The 23,016-nt window shown below is 45.8% G+C and overlaps 1 protein-coding gene across 1 annotated transcript; it reads left to right on the top strand.

Moving 5' to 3' along the window:
• Nucleotides 1–2,834: 2,834 nt before the first annotated feature.
• On the top strand, nucleotides 2,835–3,693 carry LOC117059912 (DCN1-like protein 5). Its single transcript, XM_033171838.1, has one exon. The coding sequence runs from the start codon at nucleotides 2,835–2,837 to the stop codon at nucleotides 3,537–3,539; it is 705 nt and encodes a 234-aa protein (XP_033027729.1). The 3' UTR covers nucleotides 3,540–3,693.
• The last annotated feature ends 19,323 nt before the right edge of the window (nucleotides 3,694–23,016 follow it).

Below are 23,016 nucleotides of genomic sequence, written 5' to 3'. Positions count from 1 at the left end.
AATAATAATAATAATACCCTGTCCATCTGGCTGGGTTTCCCCAGCCACTCTGGGTGGCTTACAGCATATATAAACATAATAAAACAAACTATTTGGCAGTGAAGCAAACTGCCTTGGGGGTAGACGTGCCTTCATTAAAGATTTGTAAACAGAGGTTGAATGGCCAACTATCAAGGATGTTGTAACAGATTGTTTCTGGTATTGGTTTAAATGACCTTTGAGGTCCCTTTCAGCTCTAGAATTATTATTATTATTATTATTATTATTATTATTATTATTATTATTATTATTAATGCCCTGCCTTTTTTCCTTGCGGGGACTTGAGGTGGCTTACAGATAAAAACAAGAGCAGCTAAAAACAGAGAAATTAATTTAAAAAATAAAATAAAAAGCAATTAAACACTGCAAGAATTCCAACTATGAGCTTTGACAGGAAACACTATATAATCAGATGTGGGATGTGGACTGAGGAAGGTAGATTCTATCCTGTCTAGTTGAGTAAAATATGCTTTACACACAGTTTCCCCCTTTGGGGCTCTGCATGGAAAAGGTGTGTTCTTGTTTTAAAGCAAGTGAGGTGTGGTGAAATTTAGGCTGGGGAGAGACCCTGATTCAAATTCCTACTCTGCTCAGTAGCCAATGCCTCACCTACCGTTCAGGATTGTTTGAGGCTAGAATGGGTGGGAACATCGTAAAACCACGTGTGTCACCTGAGCTCCTTGGAAGACGATCTAAATATAAAAGATTCACATGAGGAAATAGATCTTTGCATGATTTCCATACGCGACACTATGCACTTTTCTCTTTGTGCTCATTTACATCTCCCTACACACAGGGGCGCGGGTGGCACTGTGGGTTAAACCACAGAGCCTAGGGCTTGCTGATCAGAAGGTCGGCGGTTTGAATCCCCGCGACGGGGTGAGCTCCTGTCGCTCAGTCCCAGCTCCTGCCCACCTAGCAGTTCAAAAGCACATCAAAGTGCAAGTAGATATAGGTACCACTCTGGCGGGAAGGTAAACGGTGTTTCCGTGCACTGCTCTGGTTTGCCAGAAGTGGCTTTGTCATGCTGGCCACATGACCTGGAAGCTGTACGCCGGCTCCCTTGGCCAGTAATGCGAGATGAGCACCACAACCCCAGAGTGGGACACAACTGGACCTAATGGTCAGGGGTCCCTTTACCTTTACCTTTAAGCACAGGCCAGTTCAAGCATTGACCTTTGTAGGTTGGGTGCTCTCTCTCCCCGCACTCAGATTAAAACCCCTGAGTTTGAGCAAACATGCAGCCAGAATTGGTTGTGGTGTTCTGATAAGTCTGCACCTGGTTGCAAAGCCACATTTTGAGGCCGTGTAATGAGAGGAGGGTGAAAGAGGAGAGCGCAAAATATGGTCTGAAGCTCAACATCAAAAAAACTAAGATCATGGCCACTGGTCCCATCACCTCCTGGCAAATAGAAGGGGAAGAAATGGAGGCAGTGAGAGATTTCACTTTCTTGGGTTCCATGATCACTGCAGATGGTGACAGCAGTCACGAAATTAGAAGACGCCTGCTTCTTGGGAGAAAAGCAATGACAAACCTAGATAGCATCTTAAAAAGCAAAGACATCACCTTGCCGACAAAGGTCCGTATAGTTAAAGCTATGGTTTTCCCAGTAGTAATGTACGGAAGTGAGAGCTGGACCATAAAGAAGGCTGATCGCCGAAGAATTAATGCTTTTGAATTATGGTGCTGGAGGAGACTCTTGAGAGTCCCATGGACTGCAAGAAGATCAAACATATCCATTCTCAAAGAAATCAGCCCTGAGTGCTCACTAGAAGGACAGATCCTGAAGTTGCAGCTCCAGTACTTTGGCCACCTCATGAGAAGAGAAGACTCCCTAGAAATGACCCTGATGTTGGGAAAGGGCACAAGGAGAAGGGGGTGACAGAGGATGAGATGGTTGGACAGTGTTCTCAAAGCTACTAACATGAGTTTGGCCAAACTGTGAGAGGCAGTGAAGGATAGGCGTGCCTGGCGTGCTCTGGTCCATGGGGTCACGAAGAGTCGGACACGACTGAACGACTGAACAACAACAACAACAATGAGAGGAAGACAGAATCCAGGTTGCAGCCTTTACACTGCTTTACTGCGGGGTGTAATCCACTGGGAGCAGTGAAATACATCACATTCCTTGTTTTCCTAGCGTGGACATGCAAGGGGATGTTGTTGGTTCAGCCAGTCAAACTTCCTGTTACACCTGGCTGGAGCATCCTTCCTTGCATGTGACTAGTGGATGGGCATGACCTTTCCAGACCTGGTAAAAGGACAAGGCATGCTGCCACTCTTTCTCTTTTCCATCTTCCATTCATCCTGCGAACTTCCCGGACTGCTAACTGCAGTCATTAGGTCAACCCACATATGGGGTAAACCTGTTTGTATATGCCAGTGTTTTTCAACCACTGTTCCGCGGCACACTAGTGTGCCGCGAGATGTTGCCTGGTGTGCCGTGGGAAAAATTACTTTATATGTAGTCAATATAGGCACAGAGGACCAGCGTTGCCACCGCCGCCACCGCCGCCACCGCCGCCGCTTCTCCCTCAGGAAAGCTCTTTATTTCGCTCCCCACCACAGTATCCCCCTTCCCACGCCTGAATCTACCAGGCGCGGCGGCGGCGGCGGCGAGCTGAGAGGAAGGAAGGCAAGAGCCGCGACGGCACCGGCAGCTTCTCCGCCTCCTCCTCCGCCTCCTCCTCCTCCTCAGCTGCGAGGGAAGGAAGAGGCGGCGGCTCCCTCCCCCCTCCCGAAGGGCCCCGCGGCCCTCCGCCTCCGCGCCCCCGTCCGGGGCGAACCGAGGGAGATGCCCGTGAAGAAGAAGCGCAAATCCTCGGGGCAGGCGGGGGACGAGACGGGCCTCAAGAAGTGCAAAATCAGCAGCTACTGCAGGTCTCAAGCTTCTAGTAAAGTGATAAGCGGTGAGGAGCATTTTTCAAGCAAGAAGTGCCTGGCTTGGTTTTATGAATATGCAGGTGAGGATGAAGTGGTAGGGCCAGAAGGAATGGAGAAATTCTGTGAGGACATTGGCGTTGAACCTGAAAATATTATTATGCTAGTTTTAGCCTGGAAACTGGAGGCTGAAAGCATGGGATTTTTTACAAAGGAAGAATGGTTAAAGGGGATGACCTCATTACAATGTGACTGCACAGAAAAGCTGCAGAGTAAATTTGATTTTTTGCGCTCGCAACTGAATGATATTTCAACATTTAAGAATATCTACAGATATGCCTTTGATTTTGCAAGGGATAAAGACCAGAGAAGTCTGGATATTGACACTGCAAAATCTATGTTAGCTCTTCTGCTTGGAAGAACGTGGCCTCTGTTTTCAATATTTTACCAATACTTGGAGCAGTCAAAATACAGAGTAATTAACAAAGATCAGTGGTACAATGTGTTAGAATTCAGCAGAACTGTCCATGCAGATCTTAGCAACTATGATGAAGATGGGGCATGGCCTGTTCTTCTTGATGAATTTGTGGAGTGGCAAAAGGTTCGCCAAGCATCATAGCAAGAGCAGCTTTGAAGAAGGTGCTGGATCTTGTGATGTTGCAAAAACTGAGTCAAAACCAAGGGTTGCGTTCACATCCTTATGAACTTTAGTCATTTTTTCCCCTTTTATTTTTAAAGGAAGCCTTGTTACATGTGAAATGGGCATTGAACCACACCTCATCTGAGACTGAAAATTGGAGGGTTTCGTCTTAAGTTTCTAGCATTTCAGAACAATAAAGATTCAGATTTGTAACAGTCTTAATATATATATATATATATATATATATATATATATATATATATATAGGCACAGAGTTATTTTTTTAAATATTTTCTAATGGTGGTGTGCCTCGTGATTTTTTTCATGAAACAAGTGTGCCTTTGCCCAAAAAAGGTTGAAAAACACTGGTATATGCTTGTGACTTTAAGCCTTAAGCCTGCCTTCAGGGATCACACTGTGCTCTGCCTGATTGTGAGTAAACCTTCTTTTTATTGCTTATGAAGAAGACTGTGGTGTCTTTATTCTTTTAGGAGGGATTCAAGGGGTCTTGCCAGGAAAATATTAGAACACATTTCAATCTGGACAAGCCAGATTGAATTGTGTATTGTCTTAAGAAACTCACACGAGTTTGTAACTAGTTTTCTGCTGTGCGTGAGAAAGGGAATGTAAACTCTGCCAAGTAAAGGAACTTTCTAGTGCAAGTTAGGAAGGATGTTAATAATAAATATATCCTTTCCTGCCACCCTGAACACCCCCACATTTACAACTAAATATTTCACCAGCAGAACAAGTATACTGTTCCTGTAATTTAGCGCTATACTGGATACAACCCCACTCTCAGTCCTCATGCAGTCCTTAAGGGTTCTTTTTTGTGTGAAGCATGTTTGCACTTCTGCAAAACTGGGGGGTTCCCTTGAGCATTCCAATACCTTCCTTTTATTTTCTCCATGGCCCTGTTTGTGCTACGATCCTGTCCTTCCTTTCGTCACCTGAGTTTGCTCCCTGAAGGAGTGATGATAATAAGGGACCTTTTCTAACTCTTCATATTGTAGAAACAAAACAAAACTAGTTTACTTTGCTTCTCTGTGCACTTCAGATAAATTCTTTATTCAGGTAATAAATTATGAAGGGAGAAAAGGGGGGGGGAATCAAACTTTGGCTTTCTGGTTCAAAACTTCCCTTTTTGGTTTTTTGTTTTGTTTGCACTGCTCTAAGGACCCTTCCAGACTGGCGTTTTTCTTTTGCAGCTATATTCCGCAGCATATCATTGACACAGCGAAAGCACATCGTTTCCCCTTTATTAGTTGTTCTGCAACTCTTCCCCAATGTTTCTACACTAGTGTAGTCTGGAGTGGCACTCCTGCACTTTAGCGCAACAAAAATGGGACACAAAAAACACCCTGAAATATTTATGGTCCAAAAAGTTACAGGACTTCGGCAGGAGGTTATGGGAAACAAAGCAGTATTTCTGGAGGAGAGGACTGGAGGGAGATGGATGGGAAACACCTGGAAGACTTCAGCCTGTCTTCTGAACTTGTATTTGTTCATCCCACCCCTCAGGTATCGACGGGAACCAGTGCCCAGAAGCGTAAGCATCTGGCATGATCTGAAGGGTGAGAGGCAAAGGGCTCTCAGCCATGGCTCTCAGCCATGGGTCAGCCGTCAACTGAACAATCCCTGCTGGCTGTAAACTGTGACGGGTTCCCGTTCTGCTTGGGTGTAGCTGTCTTGGTATACCTGATGTAACGGCTTGTGAATTGTACATTTTAAATTATTGATTTTTATTGCATTGTTCATATCTGTTGTTTTATATTATATGCCCTTTGGGATGAAATCCTTACTTTGATTGTGTACAGTGCCAAGTGCATTGACGGTGCAGTATAAATAAAAGATAATACTAATAATCCCAATCCCAGAACCTTTGCAGGTGCAAACATTTTTAAAAGCCTGAAGGCATCTAACCTCCCCGAGAACGTCAGAAGCACAAAGAATCGTGGAAGCACAATCGGAAAACGTGGCTGGAGGGGCCCTAACTGGGATTTGCATCTTTCAGTTGTCTCCTTGATGATGAATCTTTTCTTACCATTCAGGGTAAGAAATTGTGCTATTTTCCATGTGTTAGGAACCCGTGCATTTAAAGCTTAACCTCTGAAACTTTGCTATGGAAGGCTTCGAAGACACACCAGCCAGGTAGCTAGATGAGAAGATGATTTGACTTCATCTCTAACGAAAGCAACAGATGCAGGAAACTCCCAACTTCTCACCAACCACATCTATGTCCTGTGCCACCTAGCGACTAAAGGCGCAATCCAAACTCCCTTTGTGCTGGGTGGGGTGGTCTGACTTGGGTGGAGGTGTCCCTCTGCCCAGCCTTGCCAGCCTCCAGCAGCCTGAGGAGTGATGCTAGTTTCACTCTTCCAGCCCCCCCCACGGAAGATGCAGGAGGGTGGAGGTGCTGTGGCAGCATCCCCAGTGGGGCCTTCTGGAGGGGCTGAGCTGGGACACGATCTGTTGGATCTCGAGCTTGCCCCACTGCTGTCACATGATGGCATTGTGCCTGATCTGAGCTTAGTTGTTGGCAGTGCTTTTTTCTTGGGGGGGGGGGGGATGACGCAGGGGTACGCATACCCCTAAACATCTTGTGAATCTTTGTACTTTTGTACATTTACAGTACAAAATGTACACCTTTTGTACACCTTGCCGACAAAGGTCCGTATAGTTAAAGCTATGGTTTTCCCAGTAGTAATGTACGGAAGTGAGAGCTGGACCATCAAGAAGGCTGATCGCCGAAGAATTGATGCTTTTGAATTCTGGTGCTGGAGGAGACTCTTGAGAGTCCCATGGACTGCAAGAAGATCAAACCTATCCATTCTCAAAGAAATCGGCCCTGAGTGCTCACTAGAAGGACAGATCCTGAAGCTGAGGCTCCAGTACTTTGGCCACCTCATGAGAAGAGAAGACTCCCTAGAAAAGACCCTGATGTTGGGAAAGATGGAGGGCACAAGGAGAAGGGGACGACAGAGGATGAGATGGTTGGACAGTGTTCTCGAAGCTACTAACATGAGTTTGGCCAAACTGCGAGAGGCAATGAGGGATAGGCGTGCCTGGCGTGCTCTAGTCCATGGGGTCACGAAGAGTCGGACACGACTGAACGACTGAACAACAACAACAACATTTACAGTATTTATTTCCCCCCATTTTGAACAACAAAATGGTGATTTTCTTGAGTCAAAATGAGAGTACCACTAAACATCTTTTAAAAGAAAAAAGCACCAGATGTTGGGTGTTATGTACTGAGTTGAATAGGATCCAAACTGCAGCAGGCTGATTGGTCCTAGAACAATAGGATTGAGATTGCAGCAGTCTGACTGGTCCCAGAACAATAGGATTGAGATTGCAACAGTCTGATTGGTCTGCAGGAGCCACCCAATCCAGCTCCAGGTGGAAGTGAATCCGCATTCCGATTGGCATACAGGAGTATCCCGGAATTAGCCAATCACGTGGGGCCCATTGTGTAAATAGTGTATATAAAGCAAACATTTTGGGGGAACTGCATTCCTCACTACTATGAGCTGAATAAAGAGCATGAAAATCACACTTGACTCCAAGTATCTTTCATTGGGCTAGTTCCAGGCTGGGCAAGCAATTTGCTTATCCCCAAACCTTCTACCCTGGCGGGTATACACAGCAGGACTGTACATGCAATGGCAGCCCTACCACTGTGTCAAGCCCTGTTTGCTGGCAGCTACTGTTAGGATTGGTTTGAGTCCTACCCTCCTGCTCTGGAGGGTAGGACTCGAACCAACGGCTTCAAGTTACAAGAAAGAAGATTCCAAATAAATATCAGGGGGGAAAAACTTTCTGACATTGAGAGCTGTTTGACAGTGGAATGGTCACCCACGAGAGATTGGTGGACTGTCCTTCCTTGGAGGTTTTTAAGCAGAAGTTGGATGGCCATCTGTCATGGATGCTTTAGCCGAGATTCCTGCATTGCAGTGATTTGGACTAGATGACCCTTGGGGTCCCTTCTGGCTCTAAGATGCTATGATTGCACCCTACTCTGTGTAGAGACCCCTGCCAGATGCCTCAGTTCTAATCTTAGGAGAAAGTTGACTTGGCTGGACATGTTGAGCCAGCCACATACAAACTAAAACATGGAGCTCAGGACTTTGGGACCTTTGGGATGCGGGTGGTGCTGTGGTCTAAACCACTGAGCCTAGGGCTTGCCGATCAGAAGGTCGGCGGTTCAAATCCCCATGACGGAGTGAGCTCCCATTGTTCGGTCCCTGCTCCTGCCATCCTACCAGTAGCAGTTTGAAAGCACGTCAAAGTGCAAGTAGATAAATAGGTACCGCTCTGGCGGGAAGGTAAATGGTGTTTCCGTGCGCTGCTCTGGTTCCCCAGAAGCGGCTTAGTCATGCTGGCCACATGCCCCGGAAGCTGTATGCCAGCTCCCTTGGCCAGTAAAACGAGATGAGTGCCGCAACCCCAGAGTCGTCCACGACTGGACCTAACAGTCAGGGGTCCCTTTACCTTTACCTTACTTTGGCTGTGGTTGCTTGTGCAGGGCAATATGCTCACCACCGATGGGATGATAAAAAAAACCCTGCTGCATCGGATACTATACGGAAGTGGGGTTCACAGGAGCTGCCAGCCCATGAAATTTCAAGGCAGGAATAATACCTTACATTAAATATATATAGTTAAAATATAGATCATGCTAAGTCAAACATTATATCAGAGCCAGTTACTAAGGAAACAGAGGATCTACCTTGAGGTTGACAGAAGTCACAACATAAGGAAGAAAGCTATTTTTATGTAACAATTTCTTTGTATTGGAAACAAAATAGGAAACAAAATAGGAAATTCTTTCCAGTAGCACCTTAGAGACCAACTGAGTTTGTTCTTGGTATGAGCTTTCGTGTGCATGCACACTTCTTCAGATACCACGAACAAACTCAGTTGGTCTCTAAGGTGCTACTGGAAAGAATTTCCTATTTTGTTTCCTATTTTGTTTCGACTATGGCAGACCAACACGGCTACCCATTTGTATTGGAAGTTATGTGTTGTTGTTGTTTTGTTTTTTCCTGTTGTTTGGATGTCATATATAAAATGATTAAAGAGTAATTGAAAAAAAGGAAGAAATTTCAAGGAGCAAAGTGCATTCTTCTCTTGCCTCTGGGCTACCGTGCATCGATGGGGGTATATGTCAGAGCCATGAAAACAACCTGAACAGTTCCACTGAACAGGATATCATTTTGAAACCGAGACATTAAGATATATTTTGTCCCCCCCTCCCTTTTAGGAAGTATGTACTAAAACATAAGCTTGTGTGTTTGTATAATTTACAAGGGTAGCAGTTTTCTGGATAATTTATCCTTTCTGAAAGCAAAGATACTTGCGCCTTGCTGATCATTTTTGCTGATGTTCTCACAAGTAGAGAAAAGAGGGAGGGAGGGAGATTATATGGAAACATTGCAAGGTGGGGTGGGCAGGATTTGGACCTTACTTTCATGAAGGGATGAGGTGGCTGAGGAGTGTGTACGTCCTTCCTTTCATATTAATAAAATCCTTTGTAGTGAGATTGGAAACATCCCCTCACTGCCCATGCTTCCTTGAATGCCTACAGGAGGACATTGTGGTGACCTCTCATGGGCTTTCCAGAAAGTGCAGGCAGCTGTCCTGCATTTGGAGCACTTGAAAGCAGCACCAAGAGTTTTAACCTTAATAAAACACCACACCACATTTCTGCTGCTTTCAGGTGCTCCAAAGAGAGGCTTTCTGTGGATCCTCTCATGGGGATTCAAGGAAGTACAGGAAACCAGAGAGGCCACTGGGAACACAGCAATGAATTTTTTTAAGGGAAAGGGAAAATCCACACATATGCCAGCTACCTCTCACTTTATTAAGGTACGCTCAAAACACAGCCTCCTTCTGCAAGATTTCACTAGGATTTTGTGCCTCCTTGCTAAAGAGTCAGCAACGATCACCTTTTGTGTGTGTGACTGTTTGAAGAGGCTCTCAAAATTGGTGTGTTGGATTCAAAATAGCACTAAGAGATCCCTAACATGTTGAGGGGTTGGACGTGTTTCTTTTGTTTTCAATAGCTTTGTGTAAATGTTCAGAGGAATGAAGGATGAGTAGTTAATGTACATAAAAACTGGCCCTTGTGCACATTCACCAGGCCTCGTGGAGAATGTGGACATAATCCTTCCCTGAAGAGGGAATTGTGCACACTTCTTGGTCAATAATTTTCAACAGGCCTTGGGAAATGTCCATAGATTGGCTGCATTTTGTATATTCCTTGGAGAATAGGCACATTTTTCTGATCAGTAGAGACTCAGGCAGGCATAGGCAAACTTGGCCCTCCAGATGTTTTGGGACTACAACTCCCATCATCCCTAGCTAACAGGACCAGTGGTCAGGGATGATGGGAACTGTAGTCTCAAAACATCTGGAGGGCTGAGTTTCCCTATGCCTGGTAGAGAGCAAGGTCCCCCCCCCCATTAAGGGCAGGACTTCCCTCGAGTAATCTTTCAGCAGTAGGCAGTGCCAGAAATGGCAGTGGGTGGGATCAGAGGTACTACACATTTTTCTCTCTCCCAGCCCTCTTTCCCTTTCAAGGTAACCTTTCCCCAGAGGGTTTAATCTCCCCTCCCATGTGTTCCCCCTTGTCTTGATGGTTGAACCCATGTATCTGATCATACAATCATAGAGTTGGAAGGGACCCTGAGGGTCATCCAATCCAACCCTCTGCAATGCAGGAATACGCAGTTGTCTTTTATGGGGATTGAACCTGCAACCTTGGCATTATCAGCACTACGCTCTAACCAACTGAGCTATTAAGCTTTTCCCTAAGCTTAGTAGCAGTGATGGTGGTGGGAATTCCCTTCAGCATTGTGGGAGGAGGAGAGAAGGTTTTAAACTTGTTTCCCAGAAATCCTTTTTGTGCTTGGTGAGCTGAGTGATGATCACCCAAGAATGGCGAGATATTTATCTTGAGCTGTCCTGCCCCATTTTCCTGCTGCTTGGCTGAGAGTGTGGGAGGTTCTGTGCATTTTTGTGGGACATGAAACAATAGGCAGTAGGGCAGAAGCAGCCTTGGGGAGCTAAGTGTGAATACTTGTGAACAAGCACCCAGCATGAACTATCCTAACTCACACCTCCTGACCGTGCAGTTCAGTGTAGCAGGATACCTAAATGAATGTGGCAATAGAATGGTCTTAAGAATATGAAAATGACACAGATCAGAATTAGTCTGATTTCTCCATCCCTACTTGCCACGAAGCTCATCTACATCCCATCCAATCTCCTCAAGGCCTGCCAAAATATGCCTTCTCTTTGATGAAGCTTTGCAAAGTTTGGTCACTAGGGGGTGCTCTGATTATATATAAAAATCTCACTTTTGCCTTCAGCGAAGTAAAACCCCAAGTGAGGCTGCGAGTTTACCAGCCATTTCTGTTTTATGTTTGCGAGACGTGTCTCCTCTGCACAGCTCTGCTAAGTGCAGTTTTAGGGAGCTGGAAAGTTCGCTTTTGACAAGGAACAAAGAAACCCCCTTCACCTGACAATGTTACCTTTGTACAAGGGCAGGATAGAATAAACATATTTCTTTTAAAGCTGTATGGTTACGTCTCCACAGTTGGTTGCGCACCCAGGTTTTTCAAATGTTTTGACATTTTCTAATACAAATAGTTAGGGAAGCTCTAGGATTTTGATTAGTCTGCATTTTTTAGTGTATCGAAACTGGTTCATACTTCCTGGATTAATGTGTGGGCTGGAGCAAAGTAACGCTTTGTTTTCCAGCTCACAAAACAAGAAAAAGTATTTAAAATGATTTTGTTGTTGTTCAGTCGTTCAGTCGTGTCCAACTCTTCGTGACCCCATGGACCAGAGCACGCCAGGCACGCCTATCCTTCACTGCCTCCCGCAGTTTGGCCAAACTCATGCTAGTCGCTTTGAGAACACTGTCCAACCATCTCATCCTCTGTCGTCCCCTTCTCCTTGTGCCCTCCATCTTTCCCAACATCAGGGTCTTTTCCAGGGAGTCTTCTCTTCTCTTCTCTTCTTTAAAATGATACTTTACGTTAATTTGCAAATAAAACGAGTATTTTCTGATAACATACTTATTTTATGTTCGAAACAAAATAGAAAATTCTTTCCAGTAGCACCTTAGAGACCAACTGAGTTTGTTCTTGGTATGAGCTTTCGTGTGCATGCACACTTCTTCAGATACACTGAAACAGAAGTCACCAGATCCTTAAATATAGTGAGGGAGTGGGGAGGGGTATTACTCAGAGGGGTGGTGGGAATGGGTGATCAGCTGATAGGTGTGGAAAACCTGTTGACGACTCTTAACGGCCGCAATTAGTCTTGCAGGGAAAGGCAAGGGGTGAGATGGCTAAAGATAGGTTTGTTATGTATAATGAGATAAGAATCCAATGTCTTTGTTCAGACCATGTTTTATGTTGACATGCATATACAAAAGTGTTTTCTGATAAAATGCATAGGCCATTGTGCATTTTGTGAAAAATACAGTAAAACTAATGGGAATTTATGTGCTTTTTTAAAAACTACAGATTGATGGACTTATGAGTGAAAGTGGGCAAAACTAACAAGAAATGGACTGATTTAGCCATCTCTCCTTAGAGTAATGATAGGCAAAGAGGATTTCTCTTTCGCACAGCAGGGAAGGCCTCTTTGAAGATGGAGCTTGCTGAGCCCCAAATGTGGATTACCTACAAAATCAAGGAAATAGATTGTTTTCCTTCAGAACTATATTCATATTGATGACCGTATGCCCAAGTATCGAACTCCGTGATTCACAGACTTCCAACATTTGTCCCCCTCACCTCCTGATTTGAGAAAATGCTGGGTCAACAGACATCCTTTAGCTTCTAAAGGTTCCTTTTGGTTTGAATTCCTTACGTTTCTGGCTTCTCAATTTGTATTTATAATCAGACTTGGCAAAAAAAAAAAGTTGCAAAATTTGCCTTGGCTGCAAGTAATCAGAGAGCTAGGCACCAAGAAAAGTATCATAAGGGGGAGTGCTTAACTTACGCAGGTGTGATTTTGGCATTTCTGTATGTTTGCTTTGCTGTTGCTGCTGCTCAGTTTAAAATTAATTATTTGCATTTTACGCATTGTGACCAACTGTTACCCAGCTGGCGCTGTGGGTTAAACCACAGAGCCTAGGGCTTGCTGATCAGAAGGTCGGCAGTTTGAATCCCTGCGCGTTGCTCGCTCCCTGCTTCTGCCCACCTAGCAGTTTGAAAGCACGTCAAAGTGCAAGTAGATAATTAGGTACCGCTCCGGTGGGAAGGAAAACCGCGTTTCCGTGCACTGCTCTGGTTCGTCAGAAGCGGCTTAGTCATGCTGGCCACATGACCCGGAAGCTGTACGCCGGCTCCCTCGGCCACTAAAGTGAGATGAGCACCGCAACCCCAGAGTCGGACACGACTGGACCTAATGGTCAGGGGTCCCTTTACCTTTACCTTATAGCTTTTAGCAATAAAGATTTCATTCATTCATGGCAGTTTGGTGTGTATTTCAGAGCCTGTAGCGGTGAAAGTGTTGCACTGTCACCCCATGAGTCCTGTGTTCAAATCATCACTCAGCCCTGAAGTTCCTTTGCTGCCATTGGATGAATCATGACCCTAGCTTGCCCTACCGCACAGGATTGCTGTGAGGATAAAATGTGTTTGTAAGGGGCCTTGAGTTTCTTGGAGCAAAGGTGAGATATAAATGTATCTAGATTAACTGGCAGATATACGGTGCAGTCAAATCTTATGCTTGTTCATTGGGAAGTACAGTAAGCCATACCATACTCAGTGGTGCATAGACAAAGGGACGTGGGTGGCACTGTGGTCTGAACCACTGGGGCTCTTGGGCTTGCTGATCGGAAGGTTGGCGGTTCAAATCCCTGCGATGGGGTGAGCTCCCGTTGCTCTGTCCCAGCTTCTGCCAACCTAGCAGTTTGAAAGCATGCCAGTGCAAGTAGAAAAATAGTTACCACTGCAGTGGGAAGGTAAATGGTGTTTCCATGCGCTCTGGTTTCCATCATGGTGTCCCGTTGCAGCAGAAGCAGTTTAGTCATGCTGGCCACCTGACCCGGAAAGCTGTCTGTGGACAAATGTCGGCTCCCTCGGCCTGAAAGTGAAATGAGTGCTGTAACCCCATAGTCACCTTTGACTGGACTTAACAGTCCAGGGGTCCTTTACCTTTACCTTTACCTTTTTTTTTCTTTCTTTTTTTTACACAAAGTTAAGTGTGAGAGGATTGTGCTGTAAGCCATTGCTTCTGTCACTCAGATCAAGCTGGGTCAGTTCATCTGTGCCAAGTATGGGAGATGTGTGGCCCTCCTGATGGCTGGGGGCTGACAGGAATGCAAGTCTAAGAACATGCAAAAGGCCACAGGTTCCCCATCCATGTTCTGTGTACTCCGTAGACCAGGGGTAGGCAACCTAAGGCCCATGGGCCAGATGCGGCCCAATCGCCTTCTCAATCTGGCCCGCAGACGGCCCGGGAATCAGCATGTTTTTACATGAGTAGAATGTGTCCTTTTATTTAAAATGCACCTCTGGGTTATTTGTGGGGCTTGCCTGGTGTTTTTACATGAGTAGAATGTGTCCTCTTATTTAAAATGCATCTCTGGGTTATTTGTGGGGCATAGGAATTCGTTCATATTTTTTTTCAATATATATATATATATATATATATATATATATATATATATAAATGAAGAATTTATTGGCATTTTTCGTAACAAAACATACACCCAAACCCACACCCACAAATACAAAACAAATACAAATATTGCCAGGATTCTTCTTCTTGTTTGCACACGTAAAAAAGAAAAAATTTCTATTTCCGAATCTTGACAGTTGACTTCCCCTGCCTTTTCACCTTCGGTTTTAGATCCATAATCTTCTATTTTTTAACAACTTTTCTCTAAAAATTAACTTCAGTTAGAAATAAAACAGTCATCTTAATCCTCTTACTTTATCATAAATCTTAACAAAATATTCTCAAAAAATCTATACTAACTTCTTCTGTCCTTTATCTTGCTGCTAATAACATAAAACCTCGAATATCTCCTTACTTATTCAAAATAAACTTAAAACTAACCACCTTCGCCCTCCGATTTCAAAATACCATGACAAACCATTTAAATTTTACATTTAATACTTTATCCCACTCCCCCTCTGTCCATTGTCCTTCTCTGTCTATCGCCGGAACCAATCTTCCAATTGTCCTCTTTTCCCATATGTCCACAGATCCAGGCACAGTTCACATCAATCCTTGCATCGAGCATCAGGGCACCCATCTCCTCCTCTTTCGGCTCCTCCGCTTCTTTGTAACATTCTTCTTCTTTTTGTAAATATCTTAATTCCTTGTCCCTTGCCCCCGAGCTCACACCTCGAGGTCTGGATATAGCAAATCTTACCGTCCCGGGGCTGCCACCCCCAAAGAACGGATCATTTACTCGGAGTCGCCCTGTCGTCTCTCTCCATCCTTCAAGCATCCCTTTCAACTCTTTGCCAAGGTTTCCTTCCATTGAATAAAACATTTTGAAAGCCTCCTCTGTGGGAAATGGATTTTTTTTATTTATTACCCCACTCAAGACTTTCAGTTTCCGATTAAGCAGTTCCAGCTCCAAGACAGTAAGCCTTTCTTCATCCGTTAGTTCAGAGTTCAAAATAAGTTCAAACACAAAATCCAACATACTGGAGGAGGGGGTGAGTGTCAAATTTCAGTTCCTGTCTCTATGTTCCTCCCTTTGTTACAATTGTTTCCCACGTCAATCCAAATTTTCCGTCGCCATTTTTCCTGAAGCCAGAGCGCAAAGACCAAAACATTAAACAGAGATATTTTCTACAGACTTACTCCCCCAAGGGGGATCTCAACAGTCTCATTTTTCAAAGTTCAAATACTTTGTATCCATTACTGTAGCAGCAGTCACTTAAACTGGTTATTTTCTTTCGCCCGAAGGGAAGGAGGCAGGCTTCCTTTCCTCTTCCCCCGGATCATCCGAAAAACATAAAATCAAGCCATTTGAATACTCACGACCACCAGGTTCTTTAATTCCATTAAGCACAGGTAGAACTTTGACGCTCGTCGCAGGGGTGACCGCCGCATTTGCATCCCGGTTGGGGCATGTCCCCTATAGCCCGGCTCCGTTGCCCCTTCACCCCCACTCCCCCTTTACAGGGGGAGCGAGGGAAGGGTTCAGAGCACTAATGGGCACAGCCGGGGAGCCCAGGGTGCGGGACGCTCTTCCTGCACCCCACCGGAGCCCCGCTTTGCGGTAGCGGGGCTCCAACCCCCGGGACGGACTGGGTCGCCTCGCAGCCGAGGCAACCCACGACCGCTCCGCAATGGTGTTGCCGCCGGAAGTCTTTTTCAAAATATATTTTGGCTCACCACATGGTCTGAGGGACGGTGGACCAGCCCACGGCTGAAAAAGGTTGCTGACTCCTGCTGTAGACCATGCACAAGGAACACATTCTCTTCTGGTCAACTTTCTAAGGACCACATACCAGAGGTGGATGGGGCCAAAGGCCAAGGTGAGCAGAGCAGCAACTGTAAAACAGGAGACTAGTTTTGACACCTCCCAGACCCATCCTCCATCCAGGCATTATCAGAGTTCAATGGCCTCCGAAGACGCCATGCAGTCTAGAGCGGCTTCTGGAAGTTCACCCTTCAGGCCCTGCTGTGTCGGGAGATGCTACGCGGCCCAGAGTGGCCTCCAGGAAAATTGGGGCATCCTGGATTGGGATCAGAATCCGGGGCAGCGTCTTTAAATTCGGGACGTCCCGAATTTAAATTAAATTGGGACGCCTAAGGGGTCTGCAACCACATGTGAAAAGCCAGTGATTCCCTTTGTTGCCCTAGAAGAAAGATGAGATTAAAAAAATGTAAAGCACAAACATTTGTAGCTGTTATTTGTTCTTGCAAAAAGATTTTACTTTTGATGATCCGTGCTTGGCTTTGAATTAGATCAGGGCATCCAGAGAGAACAAACAGAGTACGATAGCTGCTGTGCCTTTTATCTATTGTCTTGCACCAGAGACCACTTATCACAGCTCTTTTGCAAAAGACAGCTAACCAAGCACTCATGGTATGCATTAGTGGGCACCTGTCTCTCCCACTATAATACTTTGACTGTGGTCTGTTGCACTGAGGTGGAGGTGAATTGTCGCTGAACTCTGTGGTGTGTGGAATGGGGTTTTCAGTAGATCTAAGGGAGGGTTGCTTTGCCAGAGCCATTTAGCCTGATGGATAGGCTTTCCATTGTGTCGCTTCTCGTCTGGCTGCTGTAGTCTTGTCAAAGAATGAATGATCACCTCCTAATTCTGCACCTGGAACTTCTAACACAGACGTCTAGTTCCCCCCAGCAGATCTCAAAAAAACAGAAAGAGTGTGGCATTTCAACAACAGCAGCTGGTGATCATTGGGGCTCTCGGAAAAGCAGGTCCCAGTGGTTGTTCAGGGGAGATGATGGGATGCAGGATAAATTCCCGCAAGAGCAAGTTTTATTAGCCCGCTGTTCCTTTAGTGATGAGAATTCACCAAGGCTTATAGGCTCAGAAGATATAATGGGGGGAAAGGGAAATAGTCACTCGCCGCTGATCTTTGCTGTTGAGCAGGTGCTATAGAAAAGACTAGCAAAGTTGCCAGTTCTTAAGGAATGTCTGGAGGATAGACGTCAGGCCCAGGGGCTGAATACAGTCCCCCAGGCCTTTCTATATGGCCCTCGGGAATCTATCCAGGCAATGTCCCTGCCCCAGACCCCATCACTCGCTGGCCCTGCTCTGTTTCCTCTTTTGAGTACTGTTTTCTGGCTGGAATATGTCCTTCAACCGTTATCATGCCTTTTGTATGCCTGGATATAGAGAGACATTGTAGAAACTTGTGACTTTTGTTTGGCTGGGATGTAGCTTGTTGTTTGAAGGGAAGAGTCACACTGTAGCTCCATCCACTTTTTTCCCCTGTCTCTGCACATCATTGACATGTGACTCTTGGGAGGTTGCTCCCGATTGACCAAACTTCCTCACCCCCAATCTACATACCTGGAGGGCCACACGTTCCCAATCCCTGATCCACTGGCATACAAAGGGAAATCTCCTCCAATATAATGACAGTCTGTCTCCCTTCTGCTTTATTGCCCTTGCCCAACCATTCCAAATTCTGCAAAATCAACTATACTAGTTGTGGGTGGTACTGTGGTGTAAACCACTGAGCCTCTTGGACTTGCCAGTCGGAAGGTTGGCAGCTTGGATCCCTGTGATGGAGTGAGCGCCCGTTGCTCTGTCCCAGCTCCTGCCGACCTAGCAGTTCGAAAGCATGCCAGTGCGAGTAGATAAATAGGTACCACTGAGGGAGGAATGTAAATGGCATTTCCATGCGCTCTGGTTTCCATCACGGTGTTCCATTGTGCCAGAAGCGGTTTAGTCATGCTGGCCACATGACCCAGAAAGCTATCTCAGGACAAACGCCGGCTCCCTCAGCCTGAAACCGAGATGAGTGCCTCACCCCATAGTCACCTTTGACTGGATTTAACTGTCCAGGGGTCCTTTACCTTTTTACCTTTGCTAGCCATAATATGTGCAGTTAAGTCCACCTGGGGCTCATTTCTGTAGATTTCCATGCATTTGAGAACAAAAGGCCATGGGTTAGTGGCACAGCACAGGGTTTGCTTGCAAGGTGTTCCAGGTCTGATACCTGCCATTGCCAGGTAGGGCTGGGTAGGACTTCTTCCTTAAACCACTCCTGTCTAAAACCAGCGTTATTAACACGGCCACTCAATGTAGACAACACTGGGGGCAATAGAGGCAGCTGAACTGGTAAAAAGTAGCTTTCCTTTCAATTATTATCTCCCTTCCCAATATACTGCAAACTGCAAACAACACAAACAAGTGATGGAAGAACTATCCTCCCCCCCCCAGACAAGATCCCTCTCACGCCACGATCCGTAGCTGCACCATATCCAGGCCCTTCCTGTTGTCAGAGAATATTTTATCGCTGTGACATTTTTGTGTCTTAAACAGCCTTTCGCTGTAATAACACTCTCAGGAATGGAATCACCCAAGCGCACCGGCTTCTTTAACAGCAACCCCCCTGAGTTGAGTACAAAGAAAGATTTAAATGTCACAGGGAAGGCGCTGGGCCCCGTCCATCAGGAGGTAAGCTTTTCCTTTGTCAGGGATGGAGCAGAGGACTTAGCACAGCTGTCACGGCTTTGGAGAATAAAGGCTCAGAATAGCTGCACTGAAGAGGGAACGGGAAGCATCATGGGGGAGGATTTTATGACTAATCATTTCTGTAGCAATTTAAGGGCACAATCCTCAGCGATATGCTTCAGGGCACGCCCCACTCTAACAACTGGGAGCTGCAAAAAGGCCCAGTCCTCTGGGGTAGCTTCCACTGCATAGGAAACCTTCCTATTGAATTGTGCCCAGGCAGGCATTGCAAATGTGCCTCTTGTGTCTTTTGCATCTAATTTAATTTTCTCTCTCCCTTCACAGTGAGTTGCAGAGATGAATTGTGCAAGTCTGCAAAAAACCTTTCACTTTTGAAGTGCAGTTTGGCAAACTCCCTCGATAAAGATGGGAGTAAATAAAATAACATGATTGGGTTGGGGGGCGCTTTAAAACTGAGACAACTCCTTGCCAGTAGTATTTGAGTGGTCCATGGTTCTTTTTAAAACTATGACCAGGCACTTATTCCTCTGCCAGAGGACTAAAGAGAGGTTGAGGAACGTTCAAAATAAAACTGGAATTTTATTTAAACCCACTGGATAAGGGTTAAAGCTTAATGGTTTCTCTGATAAGGCACAATACTTTGTTTCTGTCTAAATCAGAACTTAAGTAGAACTTAAAAGGTCTACTTTAAACCTGCCTCTATTAAACTGATTCCTCCTTGAATGGTGGTTTGCTCTGCCTAGCCAGTAAAGCACTTCCAGCCCCCATCTAGAATCTTTTTCTTTTCCTCTAAGGGAAATAATATGGCTTGCCCTGCCTTGCAAACTGCTAGCCACCCAGCTAATTCATTGCCAAGCCCTCCAGGAGGCTGACCCAAGGTCCCTCCATCACAGGCTAGAGGCAAGTGAGATTTTCTTAACAGGCCACTTCTCACAGAGTGTTTGCCAAGTGTGTTCTCCTTCTCCTTCAAATCCCCAGTGCTCTTCAGTGCATAGCAGGCATCTTCTAGAGTAGCCACACTTCCTAGAAAGCCCGTACTATCCTCCAACTGTTATTTCAGGAAGCACAAGAGGCTGGAGAAAGGTATGAAGCTGCAAAAAATTGACCATCTCATAATATTTTGGGTTGGGGTTTTTTAAGATGAGACAGTAAAAAAAAAAAAAAAAGTTGAATGCATTATAAACATGCAACACCAGATTGCGCCAGAGAGCACAAAACTTCTCCATAGTGTTTTTACATAGGTTCCCCCCTTTTGTTGTTGTTGTTCAGTCGTTCAGTTGTGTCCGACTCTTCGTGACCCCATGGACCAGAGCACACCAGGCACCCCTATCCTCCACTGCATCCCACAGTTTGGCCAAACTCATGCCAGTTGCTTCGAGAACACTGTCCAACCATCTCATCCTCTGTCGTCCCCTTCTCCTTGTGCCCTCCATCTTTCCCAACATCTGGGTCTTTTCCAGGGAGTCTTCTCTTCTCATGAGGTGGCCAAAGTTCTGGAGCCTCAACTTCAGGATCTGCCCTTCCAGTGAGCACTCAGGGCTGATTTCTTTAAGAATGGATAGGTTTGATCTTCTTGCAGTCCATGGGACTCTCAAGAGTCTCCTCCAGCACCATAATTCAAAAGCATCAATTCTTCGGTGATCAGCCTTCTTTATGGTCCAGCTTTTGTTATGATGATTTAATTTCTGACTTATTTATAGTGGTTCCCCCCCCCCTGTGTGTAGATCCATGCCAAGAATCAACACCATTATATCAAGCATCACCTCTCAACTGACTCCTTATTTTGCAGGCTATTTCTTTTTGCTCCTTTGGAATGGTGAAAAAAACACAGCTGAAAATATCTGCTTAGCCTTCATTTGAAACATCTTGCATGTGCTTCAGTCTTCTGAATTTAGGCAAGTAGGCAGGGGAAATGGCCTCTTCTGTAGGGGCGATGGTGGTACCCCAGCTGTGGGACTCTCTGCCTGGTGCCATCTTAGCTACCTTTCAGGCACTAGGCAAAGTCCTTGTCGTTCACCCATGCTTTTTACAATGCAAGCACACCATAAATTAAAGCGCCCTCCCAAGGAAGCCTGGGAATTGTGCTTCTGCAGTAGCAACGAAGAGAGACAGAGAGAAAGAGTGACACACAGAGAGAAGAAACCAAATCAGGCAGCACCAAGTGTTTCAGAAGGGGAAAGGATATATATAACGAAGGGAAAACAAATTGGAGTTGATAATTGAGTCTCAGAAAGGGCAAAGCCCATCAGCAGATGTCATGAGATCTTCTTCTAAGAGCTGTAACCTTTCAACACAGGAAACACAGTACAGGTGTGAGAAAGCTCTTTCCCATCAATGGGCTTTTGTGAGAAGCTGATTTTTAGTTAAGAGCAGAAAAGGTCATGGAGGACAAAAGCCCTGACCATGTGTAGACAGAAGGAAGCAGATAAGAGGAGACTATATCTGACCTCTGTAAGACTCGGGGCTTTCAAAAGGAGCAACTGCATAAATAAATTAGGGGTGCTCAAAGCCAGCCCAGCCATGAGGCAAATGAGGCTGCTACTTCAGGTGGCAGGGGCCCACCCCCCAGGTGGCATGCCCGGGGGGTGGGGGTGGGGACCTGCCTGCCCTGTTACCTCCACCAGTGGCAGAGAAGCGCCACCGGCACCAATTGGGGGCAAGATTGTGGCCATTGGGGCAAGATCTCACCTGAAGCTGTGCAAAATTGGAACAGTCTTGCCCCCAAATTGGCAATGATGGTGCTGCTTCTTGTCTGCCAGAGGTGGACGGGGCAGGGCGTATGGTGGCGGCAGAGCTGACGGCAACAGCAGGAGCAGCAGGAACAGGACAAAGCCGTAGTTCCCATCTCACCTCGAGCGGTGAAATGGGACACGGCGCCCCTGAGAATGCTATCTAAAATCAACTTTCTTTCCCATTGGGGTGTTAATGGGAGCCGGTCTTAATTAGTAGGACCAGATTCTCACACCTTTTGCCATCTGCAAATATCAACACTTCTTACCAGCAACCTGCAAACAGCGACTTCAGTTGTAGGGTTTTCCTTCCCCACGTTTTCTGCATCCCCAGGAAGTGCTGCTGTCCGAGTTGTTCTTAAACAGAATTGTAGAGTTGGAAGGGGCCATGAGGGTCATCTAGTCCAAACCTCTGATTTGCAGGTATCTTTTGCCCAACATGGGACTCAGACTCATGACCCTGAGATTGAAAAGGCGTATGAAAGTTCATGTATTTAAGCGCTGGGTAGCCAAGCACAGACAGAATTACAAATTCGTGTGTGTGTGTGTGTGTGTGTGTGTGTGTGACACAAATTCAAGAGCGGCCATCCTGTTAGGCTGCAGTAGATTGTAATGGATTGTTCTGAAGTCACTTCAGTACTAGGTGGAGTTGGGGAAATCACCTCAACCAGTCCACCCCACCCAGTATTTTGACAGAACAAATTGCTGTCCCTTACAACTCTGCAATTCTATGCCAGTGGTACCGTGTTTCTTCAAAAATAAGACACCGTCTTATATTTATTTTCCCTCAAAAAAACACACTATGGCTTATTTTCAGGGGATGTCTTATTTTTTAAATTAAGTATGGTACAGCAATCTACATTTATAATTAAGTCGTCTTCTAGTGTTTTGCAACTGGGCTTCACAGGTCATCATAAAGGTTAAAAACTAAACTGTTAGTAATGCATATCATTTATTACCATCGATATCCCCCCTTTCCTTCAAGGAATCCCAGGGCCAGCTGTGCCATTAGGCAGAGCGAGGCAGCAAATACGCCCTTATATCAAAGGCAGAGGATTGTCTAAATGGTTCTGCCAGCTCTCCATTTAGCCTATGTTTACCTTGGACTTCAGCGAAAGCATTTAAAACAAAAGCAAGCAAGCAAGCAAACAAAAGACAATACTTCATTCCACACCTCCAGTACTAGTATTAAATCCCTGGCTCGGGGCTCCATGCGGCATGCGCTGCTGCTGCCGTGTCCCACCGGCTCGGGGTGGCACGCGCTGCTGAGCGTTTTGGTGGGGCTGCGGAAACAGCAGCATCCGCCAACCTGACAGGCTGCTTCCTCTTCCTTGGCGCCCTCCAGAACTGCACCTACCGGTACTGGTAACACTAGAGCCAGTGTGGTGTAGTGGTTAAGAGCGGTAGACTCGTAATCTGGGGAACCGGGTTCGTGTCTCCGCTCCTCCACATGCAGCTGCTGGGTGACCTTGGGCTAGTCACACTTCTCTGAAGTCTCTCAGCCCCACTCACCTCACAGAGTGTTTGTTGTGGGGGAGGAAGGGAAAGGAGAATGTTAGCCAC

The sequence above is a fragment of the Lacerta agilis genome, chromosome 15 (genome assembly GCF_009819535.1).
Source record: "Lacerta agilis isolate rLacAgi1 chromosome 15, rLacAgi1.pri, whole genome shotgun sequence".
NCBI classification, from domain to species: domain Eukaryota; kingdom Metazoa; phylum Chordata; class Lepidosauria; order Squamata; family Lacertidae; genus Lacerta; species Lacerta agilis.
The sequence above is the reverse complement of the archived record's forward strand: the minus strand, read 5'-3'. Positions and strand labels throughout refer to the sequence as shown.

Coding starts and splice junctions, on each gene's coding strand:
- LOC117059912 (XM_033171838.1), top strand. CDS start 2,835: ATGCCCGTGAAGAAGAAGCGCAAATCCTCGGGGCAGGCGGGGGACGAG.